This window comes from Dysidea avara, chromosome 1 (assembly GCF_963678975.1).
Source record: "Dysidea avara chromosome 1, odDysAvar1.4, whole genome shotgun sequence".
Taxonomy (NCBI): Eukaryota; Metazoa; Porifera; class Demospongiae; order Dictyoceratida; family Dysideidae; genus Dysidea; species Dysidea avara.
In genome coordinates this window covers 46,160,025-46,174,925 of record NC_089272.1, presented here as the reverse complement: position 1 = coordinate 46,174,925, position 14,901 = coordinate 46,160,025, and the positions used below count along the sequence as shown (strand labels likewise).

Here is a 14,901-nt window from a genome sequence, read left to right as displayed (position 1 = left end):
GGACTAGTGGACTGGACTGGTGGACTGGACTACTGGACTCAGGTATTTTCCCGTTTTAAACCAAATATTTGGCAACTGGTTGCAAGTATGTTAGTCTCATGTAGTTAGACCACTCCCCCACACATAAAGAAACCACAACAGAAAGATGTGATCATGCCAGACTTGTCAACATTGCCCAGCTTCAGCTATGTACAGAGGTTCTAATAGTCAACAAATCTAAAACAGAAGTCACATGTGGTAATTATAGTTTAAAGTTCAAAATGAATCAATTTGATTGGTTGAAATCTTGTGCATGTGATTTCACTTGTTAGCTATTGCCGTCATGCAAAAACTATAGAACCTTTTTATCAGCTATTGAATAGCAAGACAGTTAATTGTCGCCACTTAATTTAGCTGACTCCATGACTATAACTTGCATGGTTACTACAACACTACATACACATGTACTGTATGGTTTGTACTTCATGATAAGACAAATGGTAGTTGTACAATAGAGATTATGCCAAGAGAGAGAATTGCACACAATTCTAAGATAACAGATAGTGCCAAGTAGACAGATTCACCTGCATATTTTACATTCAATGTAGCAATAGTTACGACCAGTTGCCCAAATATGTGCTAAAATGAAAAACAAACAAAAAAAACTGAGTCCAGTCCACCAGTCCAGTCCACTAGTCCAGTCCAGTGATTGTATACAACCCTTTATAAGGCAATAATTCTTCTTCTACACCCTCTCCAGCAACATTCCAAACTCTACTGCGCCATTCGTGATGGGTGTGGTCACTCGCGAGCAAGTTAATTAACTTGTCAGACAGCTATCAACTTCGCGTACTACCAGCTTCAATTACCTTCTAGTGTCTCAAGTGTAACTTTCCAAGGCATAATGAATAGTTCATCTCTTAATGAACGGGTTGGTTTCTTGAAGCCGTTTTGTTTATGACGAATTGTAATGCAAATGCGACGAATTCTATTGCAAAACCAACTAATTCAACTGCAAAACCGATGAATTCAATTGCAAAACCGACGAATTCAATTGCAAACGGGACGAATTCAATTGCAATACCGACGAATTCAATTGCAAATGGGACGAATTCAATCGCAAAGGCGACGGATTCAATTGCAAAAACCTGTAAGTTGAGCCAACTAACTTTGCTATTGGGACAGTATCAACGTAGTAGTAGTAGTAGCTTTGCTATTACGTGGTCTGTTCAAAGGCTGATATGCGGTGGGTAGAAATATGCATCCACAATCGTCCAAACAATTATTTTGTGCCTTCATTATCCTTTAGTAACAACCAACTAGTCTATCTTCACAAATATGCTCAGCTTAGCAACCACTACAAAAATAAGTCACACAATACAAAGCTCCCTCTATGTCGCTCAATATAACGAGACTAAGCGCATCATTTCATTGAAGTGGCTGGGTATCAAAGTCATTGGCAAACCGTTTTCCCATGACATTGCATGGGCAATATCTTGATATTTCCTGGAAAATATGTGATTAAATACCAAGCGGAACCTTAGAATGCCCATGCTAAAGTGGTAGACTATATATTAGCAAAATCCCTTGCAGCTGTGGTATAACTATTAACAAGAGTTCACAATATATAATATTTAGGAGAGTATCCAACGCTGTACTGAGTAAAAATGCACTGAGTAATAATGTTATGCAATAGTCGTCATCACCAAAGGTGTTAACTTGCTTCAAGAGCTATAAGGACCTTGAAGTGCTTGCAGGTCTTCGCTTTGGTATATCAACGCCTATCAACAAGTCTTTCATGGCAAAGCCATGTGTTGGAGTTTACTGAAATTATACTAAAATATTCAGATATATTACATAATGTGCACAATTAATATGCGCAGTGCGTTTTGAAGGGGCAATACAGGCGTTGGATACTCTCCTAAATATATATATTATGAACTCTTGCTATTAAGTATAGTCACTGAATTTAATTTGCTGTAATCTGTCATTGCTATGATATGAGCCATCTTTTCATATATACAAACATGACTGGGCAGGTCCAAAGAATATTTAAGGTGTTTGGATAACTTTCGACTTCTGCATGGATTGCATGATGTTGCTAGTTCTTAGTGAGCTACAAGGGTACACAGTATAAATGATAGTTTCTGGGCTGATGCATCCTTGTATGAATACGTGACTTGAGCAATATCTACGTATCTCACTGTGTTCATCTTCTGTAATAGTGATACTCTGAGAGTACCAGACAACATAATAACTTACAGTGCACAGTATAAATGATAGTTTCTGGGTTGATGCATCCTTGTATGAATACGTGACTTGAGCAATATCTATCTCACTGTGTTCATCTTCTGTAATAGTGATACTCTGAGAGTACTAGACAACATAATAGCTTATCTCTTTCTTCCCTAGATTCAATGACCTGTCAACTTTATCACTGAAGAATTTGAGTTATGACGTTCTCCAGTTCTCACTGTACGATGTGATTCTCCTGCAGCTGACACTTCAAATCTCAATTCGCACCTTTAAAATCCACTATTACCAGTCATTTCCTTTTTATGTTTACAAATGAAAGTTCGAATTAAATCCATTTTCTATAGTATGTGAAGGTTTATAAGTTATTACATGTAGATCTGCAAATGGAAGTTCTACAAATGTTGTGGAGCATTCTGTATTAAATAAGATGTCCAATAAAGCAATATCTTTATTAGAGTAATAATATTATTAACATATGTATAACATTCATAGCCAGTGTAATGTATAATACATACACATGTTTTTCCTTCTGAACTTAGGCGTGTAAGTGGTACATATATACAGTGTACATGCATTTTTTAAAAATGTATTTTATCAGGTTGGTGACAATGGAGTTGTCAGTTTCAACACCAATTTTTCTGCGTACACTCCACGTTCATTACCACTGAATGGAACCGATAAGATCATTGCACCATACTGGGCTGATGTTGACATCAGAGGAAATGGAATTATTTACTATCGTCAGACCACTGATCCTAGTCTCCTTACTAGGGCAACCAGTGAAATAAGAGCAGCTTTTTCACTGTCTCAAAATTTTATGGCAAAGCACTTGTTGATTGTAACCTGGAATGCAGTTGGCTATTTCTATAGTCAATTTGACAAGGTACCATAAAAGCTACCTGTGTACTAAGTTATGTATATCCTAAGATGATGATGCATATTGATCATAACATAACATATTATTTCCTAATTCTTTTACACATAATTATGTTTTGTGCATGCATAGTCATGCTTAGAGCATGAAGAAATGTTTCACTGAAGTGTGGTTTGCACACTAAAACAGTTTCATGGGGAACACTTTTTGTGTGCAAAACACACTTCATTTGTAGAGTGTTTATATATGAAACTTTGGGTTGTGTGAAGTCAAATTTTTCAAGGAACCTTGTGCAATATTATGTGGTTGTGTGTATCATACAGTATGGAAGTACTGTATGTTAGGGATCATGGAGATTTGGGTTTTCCCAGCCAAAAAAATTCACCCAAAAACCAGCTTCTCAACTCCATCCTGGTAACTTGGCAGTCTTGGTTAGGTATAACCAAGCCCAAAAGTGTCTTCAAGTATGATCCTAAAAGCTTCCAATAAATTGTTACAAATTTAAAAAAAAAATTATTCAATGGAATTTTCTACTACCTGCCTGCCTGCCCTGCCTGCCTGCCTGCCTGATGCCTTTAGGCAAGTGTAACTTGATAACGGCTAAGGCTATGGGCTTGGTTTTTTAACTGTTCGGCATTGCTTTGTTTTGAGACATGCCTTTTGGCATACCACAGTATGCACAATGCACGCATCATGGACTTACCTTTGTCCTCCTTTGTGTCCCAATTCTTTTTGCTGACAGCCCAAGGCGTTGGTTCACGGTAGTGCGATGCATGGCTTCCTATATCAGTACATTTGTAAATGGAAATTGTCTGTATTTTCCGTGGTGACTGGATTGATTGCAGAGACGATTTTAACACTGTTCTTCATTTGTAATACTGCTGAAAGGAAAGTGTAGTGGCCGCTGCACTTTCAAAGCAGTAATTGATAGTTGGGGCACATGAATCGTCATGTTTTCGTGGTGGCTGGATTGTTGTAGAGGTATTTCTTCTACAGTTTTTCATCTGTAGCACTGTGTAACGGGATGAACATAGCTGAAACTAAAGCATAATGGCCACTGCACTTTCAAAGCCGTATTTGATAGCTGGGGTGTGCATTCAGATGAAAACATTAATTAAGGTGCCATCCTTTCTTTTGATACGGTATGCATGGGTTCACCAGTCATAATAATGTTACTAAAAAGTAAACAAACAAGTATAAGGAAAAATTAGGAATTTTAAGTTTGATTAGGGATCATAGAAAAAAGGTAGGGAAACAAGGGAGGTTGACTACATCTGCAGATATACTAGTGGATTCATTCAACCTAATTCAGTCTTGGTCTTGGGTATAGACTGGATTAGAGATTAAAATGTTCACCATTATATCTGCAGGTGTAGGCGACCTCCCTTGTTTCCTTACTTTTTTTTCTATGATCCCTAATTGAACTTAAAATTCCTAATTTTTCCTTAAATTTGTATTAGTATAAGATTTGTTTAGCTGCAACAAAGCAGTATTATAGTTTATTCTATTATGCTAATATATTTTTTTAATTACCGGCATTGTATAGATTAACAGATTCTCTACTAACATCTTGTTGATACTTGTATGTGATCTGAGGTGACTTGGGCATTCTGAAATGTATTTACCTGAGTGGTTCAGATCACAGAGTGATTGCGAGCACTATTCTGGATTACATGAGGAATGTGAAGTGAACATACAGTTTAGTATCAAATTCCCACCCATTCCTTACCCATCAATATAATTATGTTCAATCTGTTTAGGACTAGAGACTCCCATTTTGATACATAGAGAGCAAAGTCTAAAATTGCTCCAATCAGTGATGGTACCTAGCCATATAAAGGCTGTTTGGTGAACATGTGGCAGTACTTATATGGCAGTCATGGTGATGTCACTGCTTGGTTTATTGATCCTACAAAACTTGCTTAGATGCAGAAACTTAGGCCAAGCACGTTGGTACGGTATCACCCAAGCACAACATCGCACTCTCTCGCACACACAACGAGATTTTAAAAATCACTAATTAAGGGGCATGGCAACTGTTTCACTCGCGATTCTTGTGAATGAAACAGTTGCCATGTAGCCTTGCAAGCGAAACAGTTGCCACACCTTTTAATTGGCGATTTTTAAAAATCTCGAGTAAAGTTTCGTGTGCGAGCGAGTGCGACATTGCACTTGGGTGGTACCGTATGTTCTCCTCACACTCCTCATGCAATCCAGAATAGCCTTCAATCACTCTGTGGTCTAATTTTCCTCTTATGTTGTTTTTTCCATAGTACGTATTTATAAACATATAGCTCAGTGTTTTAGTTCACGAGTTGGGCAAGAAGGAAAATGAACCAGAAGGAGAAAATCAGAAGATGTAGACACTACTGTTTGTCCCACGGGGTTACTGTTAGCTTGTTTGTAGCAAAACATCTCAAAAAGATATCCAATCAGTAGCTTTTATTATTTGATTTGTGATGATTCCAGCTTATGCTGCTGCAGTATATAGCTAAAGCACTTTTCACTGAATGTGACTTGAAGATGTCAGTGTCTATGCCAACATAATAGCTGTCCATCTGGCCACTGAAGATGATGATAATATTAGGTTGTGATGCTTAATATACTTATGAGAGGAGAAGGTTGCCTTAACTGAAGGACTCTGACCTTGCAGTATATGGTTGTAAGATCCAATTTGGACATAGCCTCTTGTCAGAGGAGAATGATGAAAATGTAAATGGCTTAAGTGGCCTGGATGATCATTACTGTTTTAAAGACAAACTGGATTAAAATGAACACCATCTGGCAACACTCTCATACAGCTGTAGCTTTTGGGCTCAAATCGGATAAGCCACTGGACCTTGAAGGTCTCAATATAACACTACTAGTTTAAGTGACAACTTTTTCATTAATAGTGACTCATTATCACCCAGGGAAGCAATGTAGGATGTGAGTAGTGAAATATCTGGGCAAAGGAGGTGTTTTGTTGTAGGTCCCATTGAGTACTCTCACAACTGTAGGATGTTGCCCAACTTGCTAGCTATCAACTTTGTCATGGGTTGAAGAAATACCTAATCAGTAAGCATTTACTGAGCTGTATGTGTAGCTTTGTTCATAGAACTAAGAATTTGGCTACTCACTTGTAGGGCCTCAAAAGGGATTCTTATTCTATTCACCACACCAGCTAGCTTATTGATTGAAAAAGGAGGTGTGACTTTGTGGACTTGCTGCTCCATGATGAGAAGATAGGATCTGCAGCTGTTTGAGAAGATGGTTACTTTTACATTGCTGGCAGATAGACTGTCTTACACACTGACTGTATTGTGTCTGTTAACAGTAGAACGAGAAGTGGTTCTCTGACCAACATTTGAAGGAGCATTGGGTAACATGCTTGGACTTTCCAAACTGATGCTATTGGTGCCAGCTCCTGAATTGTTTGTGAGTATACATGACAGGGCTGTCTATCAGGATTAGCATCCAATTTCCGTGATAGAGTGTTCCAATCCTGAGTAAAGGCATGTGTGGCTACTATTAGGGGGTCTGGCTTCCAATCTACAAATACAGGTAGCTAAGACAACAGTCTGCTTATGAAAAGGTCTGTAGACAGTGGTCCCAATGAGCGATTGATTTCCTTAAATATGCTTCCATTCCATCTTGAAATACTTGGATTTCACAACCTGTTCAGTTGTTTTAAGTTAAGTTAATTACGGATCTCTGACCCCCATTATTCTTTAGTACTACTGTATGAATTTATTCAAGTACAGTAGGACCACTCTGTTGGAGTTGGATTTGACAGGTAACCTGCTAGAGACTGTTTTCCTTCAGTATTGCTATATTTTCTGTGGACAAATGAGGACAGCAAAGGAAGGATTGTTGGTTATCAACAGACATGAGGGGAATGTGATAACCCTCTAATACTGTTTGAAATGACCCATGGCTGTTGTGTTAGTCTTCCAATTTGACCTATGAATAAGCTAATTCTGCCAGCAAAGGTCTGACAAATGGTCTCTGTCATTGGTAATATTCCTGCATGAGGAAGTGAACTATAGGTAGACCAAGGATGGTATACAAAGTGGACTGTGCCACTAGACTGACCTCTTGGCTTGGATTCTATGATGCCTTTTCAGTACCCTCTAGTGTGACCTCTGACACCTGTTGATAAAGTGGTAGGTCAAAACCCTGTAACTCTGGCATATGTTGTGACACCCTTTGTTCTTGTGTGCACCCTGGCATATTTTGGGGCGACTGTTGGGTGTTTTGACAACGTGGCTTCCGATGGTGGCCCTGGACACCTGATCTGAGTGTCCTTAACAGCATTGAATATTCATACTGCATAAAAAATTTTACTTGTTCAATAACATACAGTTATGGTTGGGAATGTTTTCCAGTAATTTTAGGGTTTCTCTTGACCCCTGCCCCTACAATTGCCACCTTGCTTCTTCAAATAGACTGCTGTCATCCATGTATGGAGGAAAAGGATTACTTCAAATTCCTTGTCATATCCATGCGGTCTTTAACTTTCTGCTTGAGTGAGCAAGCAAACAGAAAAGGGGCAGAATCCTTCAACATGCCTTTATTGTCAAAAAGGGTGGTCAGCTTTCTGTTCAGACACACTGAAGCTTTTCTGCATTGCTCTATGGAGAAGTTGGCTGACACATTGTTTGCTTTGCTAATCAGTCTGAGAGCTTGTTGGGCAGACTCTACTGCATCCTTTGGATTGAGAGTACTATTCCAACAGCTGATTCCAGTATGTTAATGAGTGGAATGGCTGCAATGTGTATGTATGCTTGCATTCCAGTTGGACTGTCTTGGCTGCTGGGGACTAAATAGTAGGGTCACCTTGGTGAAGGGGGGGTATCACGAGTGGGTTGCTTTCTCTTGATGCTCTTCATTTTTCAGGGCTCCAGGGAGCATTGGGAAAGTGTTCTGAATAAATTTGGCTGCAATAGATTGGATTTTCCTCTTGTCACAATCATCTGGTTTCCAGTATACCTGTTGGTCATAGTCTATGACTTCATCCAAGAGTTCTCCTCAATCATGTTTATGTCATTTGGTCTCTCGCAAGGACTATCCTCTGTCTGGGGTTCTGCCCTGTCACAACTCTATTCCTGTCATCAAGGAGGTTCTGCTGCTTACACTTGGTCAATACCCCGAGGAGACTCTGTTCTAAGACATGAATAGTTGACGGTGCAATGCTGATCTCCAGGGCTGAAGTTTTCTGCCCTTTCGTGACAGCAACTCACGAGGAGACACTTCTGAGTTCTTCACGGAATAAAGTGTAGTTTGTCCCCAATTCTTTTTGCATGGACTTGAACAGGGACTCTAGATACAATGATTCCATGGTAGTGCTTTGTCTGTGACAGTGAAGATCACAATACACTGTACTTCTTGTTGTTCTGGTGATGAAATGAATTGCTTGAAGACATGATCAGAAACAATTCTACTTTTGTTAACTAAACAAAAAAGGCTGACTGGTTTGAGCACATGGCAGTACTTATAATGTCATATCCTGTTTTTCTAATCCTACTAAAATTTGCGAATGCAGAAAACTAGGCCAAACACATTGATGTGTGATCTGAGAATTCTGAAATGTAAGCAAATTAGTGTATCTAAGGGAACAGCATATATAATCACATGATAGGTATCTAAACTATTAAGCATTCTATTCCAAATGCACAACCAAAACTAGTGGAATGAGCACACATTTATATCAATATTGATACCTTTTTGTACATATCGTAAATTGGGAAATATTCGACAGTAAGAATATTTTGTGGTTGCCTCGACCAACAAAAATAAACTGCACAAAATATTTTGTCTTAAATATTTTTTTATATGCTAAATATTTTTTGGAGGTCAGAACACTTGAGGAATGATAGACTAATGGCCTATTGTCAGGGTTCCAATATCTGCCAGAATAAGTTTGCTTGCCATTGTATAGCCGCTACAATTAATTAATCATCCATCACAATTGGCAGGTAGCTAACTGCAGCTACAGCCTATACCAGTGCATTTATGGTACACGAAACGTACATGTGTGTGGCGACTATTAGTTAAGGTGCTAGTTTCTTAACCTCACAGCGTGCTAACCGCAAATACAGCTCCATGTGTATTTATTTGCTGTACAGAAAAGTTCACAGGTTAAATATTTTCGTGGCTTGGGCTGTCCATGACAATATAACGCATTAAATTTATTTTATAACTAAATAATCTCGGACAAAAATTTCCTGATTTACAGTACACAGGTGAATATTTAAGTGTTTTCAAATATTTAAATGTTTTCAAGTGTTTTCAAATATTTAAATATTTAAGTGTTTTCACACCTGTATCTTCAATCATTGTAGACCAACACATTTCAGTGTGTACTAGCCACTAGTGGAGTTGAGTCTTTTGTAATATTCCTATATGCTGATGGGAGAATGCAGTGGACCACTGGTGATTGGTCTGGTGGACGTAGAGGACTTGGTGGAACTGAAGCTCTAGCTGGAATTAATGCTGGTGATGGTGTTAATTTTGTGAGCATCACTGGATCACTAACACCCAGAATTATTAATATTACACAAACTAGCAATGTGGGTATTCCTGGAGTATGGATGTTTAAAGTTGGCACAGGTACACTGCATATGTATGTACAGTGTATGTAGCTGTATACACATCTATGCATGTATAGCATAGTATGGATATTGTATTATACAGTTCTGTTCATTTGATCTAATCTTCTAATTTTATAAAGGCAGAGGAAAATTTGGACAAGCCATACATTCAGTGCTATTAGTCTTCCTAGAATACCATACAATGACATCCTGTCATATAACAACAGGCTTACATATACAGGTTAACTTCAAAACAGTCCCCTTCTTCATTTATGATACAGTAACATAGTTAAACTGATAGAATAGCAAAATGATACATCAAAGGGTAGCTTAGTGATTTAACATTTGGTATGTAAATTTTATTAGCCCGTAATTGATGCTGTATTAGCCAATAATCAATTCTGACTAATAATCTGCTGCAAAGTAATCTTACAGTGATTAATGATTTATTATCATACAGTATGATAGTCATACTGTACCAGCATGGGTAGTCTCAATATATTTGTTCTTAGCTTACTACTACTGGCATCTTTATTCTTTCTTGGCATCTTTGCTCATTTTGCTTAGATTTTGCCTCCAATTCAAGTTTTGAATCTAAAATTAGTATCATGAAGGTTTGCTTTTGGAAACCTGCCTTGTATTGCCTTCATTATGCTTTAACAATATTGGTGGTGTAAAATAAAGCCCGGGTATGCTTTCAAAATTACCTAAAATAGTTCTGATAAGTTTCTATGAAATTTTGAACTTATATGTAAGTCTAAAGCAATGATAGAATAATTTCTGTAATATACTAGTATGGATGCAGATAACAGTTAGCAAATGTAATGAACAGTTAACCAGATTTTGGCATGTAATAATTATACCATGGCTGCTCAGTATTTTGCTGACATATACACCTGAGCCCCGAGGGCTGCAGGCCCAAGGGATAAGGGTGTATATATCAGCAAAATCCCAATGTAGTCATGGTATAAGTGATATATATCACTGATGGCACACTTACCTGATAGGTGAAAGAACTCACCCCATTTGTTTTATACACTAGCATGTGATAATTGATTGTGGTTTCAATTGCATGGTAAAATAGCTCTCAAAACGTTATTCCTACATCATTGTGTTTCAGGAACTTTTGATTGTGAGGTTGATTTTTGGGGTGTAAAGTTTTTAATACTACATTTATTTAACCTTCACTATTGTGGCAGTAAGCAAGTTAATACATTAAGTACTTAGGACTATAAGCTGCTCACCTAGTTGTCATATTCTTCTTGTTTCATGGTCTGCTCAATGGCTGACACGCTCCTGTGCAGTTGATATGTAGAAATATGCATCCACGCATTGCCCAATGGTTTTTTTTACAAATCATTCGTCTTAGAATGTAGTTTAGTTACTGTCATATAATCTAAACTTAGCAACTACACTGAGTCTTGCCTAATGTGTAAACTAAAACCCACAATTCTTCCTCCTCACTTTCTTCTACCTTTAAGAAGCATGAAAATTTCAAGCATCGAGCTTATGGTCAGGGAATTCATGAGGTTGAGCATGCTTCTTTTGCACCTATTATCATGTCAGCAACAGGGGGTTGGCTCATACAGTTTTCTACAAGCATCTGGCTTCCCTCTTATCATGATGGATACTCTGTGATCCTGGGTTGGCTTTGATGTTGTCTAGGATTCTCTCTGCTCCGATCAGCCATTCAATGCATTCGAGGTAAACGCTTATCCATTGGTATTTACTCTAGGGCTTCATCACCAATGGATTTAGTGCAAGTAGAGTCCCGCTTGTCTGAGTAACATGCTGGCTGTGTTACTCTACTTTTTGTTTGTCTCTTTCAGTTGTCCATCTTTGTGCTGGGTGTGGTAGGCAAGGACAGTCCATCAAGCCCGGCTTATGATATAACACTCCATAAAACAAGTCAAAGCATTTCATATCTTTGAACTGCTTGGGCATCAAAACCATGAGCAAACCATGTTCCCACGATATTGCCTGGGTAATATCTAGATATTACCCCAGTATATATGCGAGTTAAACCCTGAGTGGTGTCTTTGAACACCCATGCTAAAACGGTGTGTGTATATATATAAAAGTATGTTCAGTTCTGTTTGTGACATCAGACTTGATGGCTTCCATTATGTATAAAAATTCAAATTGATTAAAATTAGCCAGCCACACTACATAATATTATATGTATTTATTTATGCATACTCAAAATTGTTTTACATTTTCAACTAGGAGTAGGGACCATAGCACATTGATAAAAAGTACTGAAACAAACTGGAGTAGTACAAGATATTAATTCACAGTAAAACAATAAGAAGTGTTATATACCTACTGTACTCAAGATACCATAATGGAAATGCACAGTAGGGATACAACACTCCATATGGTTTTACTGTGATTTAATATCATACACTACTCCAGCTTGTTTCAGTACTTTTTATCAATGTGCTATGGTCCCTACTCTAGTTAAAAATTCCAGTTTTTTTTGTGTACTTGTTTGTTAACATTTTTTGTAAATAATAATTATTGTGACTGGTGAACCCACGCATACCGCATCAAAGGAAAGAAATGGTGCCATGCACCCCAGTTATATCAATTATCATCTGAAAAGTGAAGTATCCATTACGCTTTGTTGTCAGCTGAAAAGTGAAGTATCCATCATGCTTCATTTGCTCTTACACAGCAGTACAAATCAAGAACTGTTCGAAAAGCACCTCTATAATCAAGGTAGCTGCTATGAAAAATACAGATGATTTCCATTACAAAGGGAAGCCATCACATGCTACCACTGAGTCGACAATTTCCCTGTCGGCAAAGATGAACGGGACTCAAAGGAGGACACTGGTAAGTCCATGAAAAATGCATTATACTGTACGTACTGTGGTACTGTATGCCAAAAGGTACCTCTCAAGCCAATGCAATGTCAAACAGTGAAAAAATCAAGCCATTATCGAGTTACACTTCTCTGAAAGAATCATTCAGTTACTCAGTCAGTCAGGCAGTTACTCGTCTATCAGTCACTATAAAATTTCATTAAATAATTTTTGTTTCAAATTCTGTAGGAACATGTTGAAAATGTTTTGGGTTAATCTGAAGGGTTTTTTGGGCTTAGTTTTTCCTAACCAATACTGCTTCACCGTTCATCAGGAAAAATGAGGTTGGTTTTGGGTAATGTTTTTTCATGGGCCACACCTTCCCTACTATACAGTACTATTGTACTGTATGATATTTATATTTAAAGTTGTGGAGCGTGACGTTAATGACTCACTGTCTGCCAAAGTTTCTCCGCATAGCATAATTATACATGTACATACAATGCGATATTTACAGCAGAATCTTTTTAAAACCATAGCATTACAACCACCCAGCAATTTTAGGGTTTCAACCACAACATCTTCTACAATTACATTTAGCTGGGATGCTCTGGATAATGATGTGATGATCACTTCTTACATTATTACATGCTCAGAAGGAAACAATATTACAGTAAGTACTATGTACTGTATATAGCTGAATGTATGTTATACACACCTGTTGCTGTACAAGGAAAGCTTAGGAATTTTAAGTTTAATTAGGGATCGTGGTCATAAAAAGTAGGGAAACAAGGGAGGTCGCCTACACCTGCAGATATACTAGTGAACATTTAATCCCTAATTCAGTCTAGGGTCCGCTAGTATATCTGCAGGTATTGGCGACCTCCCTTTTAATCACTACTTTTTGTAGCTATGATCCCTAATTAAACTTAATTTTCCCTTCTACTTGTTTGTTACTTTTTTGTAACATAATCTACCATGTATAAACATCAAAAATTTTCCAAATTATATTGGTCATGGAAAATTTTTGTTATTTAGATATAACTTTAAAAATACAGTCAACACATGCTCAAAGTTTGTGAGCTTGTACTATTAGAAAGTTCTAGACAATCCTGCTGGAATAGAGACCTACAAGGAAGCTAAAAGCCTAACAAGGAGTCAGAAGCATAATATTAATAACTTTGTTGAGCTATAATCTATTTGGTTAGAACAAAGCTGAACTTTCATTTACTGCAAAAGGTAGAAATTACGGAAGGTGAATAAATTGGTGGTTCAGTAGTTAGAGCTTGGGTATGTAGGAGTGGAGGTCCCTACCTGTAGTTTAAACACAGCTCAATAATTATTATTGTCAAACTTGAGTTTTTGCATAATGTCCTTTGTGTTACTGTAAATGATTGTTCTGTTAGTGTATCATAATTTCTCGTTTTCTGCACATGTTTGCTTTGTAGCTCATAAACTGTCAATTTTTTCTTTCAAGTAAAAATTTAAACTAGATATGTATTATGTGAATCTCACAAGCAACATTATTATCATTTCATTAAACTAGAATAAGCTAGAAAAAATTTAATGGTGTGGTCATATTTTAAAGCTAGACCATCAAATAAAATTTGGTCAAGGAAAATTCTTGCTATGTACTGTGTTTGTGTCAAGTATTAAAATTAAAAGGGTTTTGGATACAATTTGTTGGTTTGGTATAGAATGACCCATGTGTGCTATTGTTTAGCTCCAGACAAACGTTTCTGCTATTGCCACAGTAGGAATGATTACTGATTTGAAGCCATTCACTACCTACACTTGTACTATACATGTTGAGGCTGGCATTGTTGGACCTAAGAGTGATGCTATCACAGCAGCAACTGATCAACAAGGTTGAAATTTAGTAAACAAAAAAAACACCAAAACAGCAATAATTTTATATTGTCAATTGTTTCAGCTCCCAATCCTCCAGTGATACTATCATTCACTACAATTGATAGTCAGTCAGTTCATATAACCTGGAGAGCACCAACACAACCTAATAGAATCATAACCAGTTACACTATCACATATACAACTGATGATAACAGTAAGGAAGCAACAGTTCCTTATGGAGGAAATGTGAGTAACTGGGTATTCAATATGTTGTAACATTATGTACATTATATGCCACGCATATCAAAGTGCCACACTGTAGTATATTACTGATACACAGTACAGTACCATGACAACTGTGATATACGGTAACTATTATACATACAACAGTTTGTAGCTACACTTACCTTATAAGTTACACCCTTACATGTTCTGCAAAATCCACAGCAGCTGTCCAGCTATAATGATATGCAACTCTAATGACAAGTCCGTAAAATGATTTACTATTATTAGCCTGAATGGATCACTTGAGCTAATCTTCATCTTCTTCCACTGGGCATGG

At 37.4% G+C, this 14,901-nt stretch overlaps 1 protein-coding gene across 1 annotated transcript in view; it reads left to right on the top strand.

Moving 5' to 3' along the window:
• LOC136265851 (uncharacterized) overlaps nucleotides 1-14,901 on the top strand; it is a 232,676-nt gene that overhangs the window by 204,806 nt on the left and 12,969 nt on the right. Inside the window, exons 46-50 of the mRNA XM_066060787.1 lie at nucleotides 2,834-3,118; nucleotides 9,433-9,700; nucleotides 13,028-13,161; nucleotides 14,212-14,356; nucleotides 14,422-14,585. Coding sequence (XP_065916859.1) covers nucleotides 2,834-3,118; nucleotides 9,433-9,700; nucleotides 13,028-13,161; nucleotides 14,212-14,356; nucleotides 14,422-14,585 — 996 coding nt within the window. The remainder of the gene's footprint in view (nucleotides 1-2,833; nucleotides 3,119-9,432; nucleotides 9,701-13,027; nucleotides 13,162-14,211; nucleotides 14,357-14,421; nucleotides 14,586-14,901) is intronic.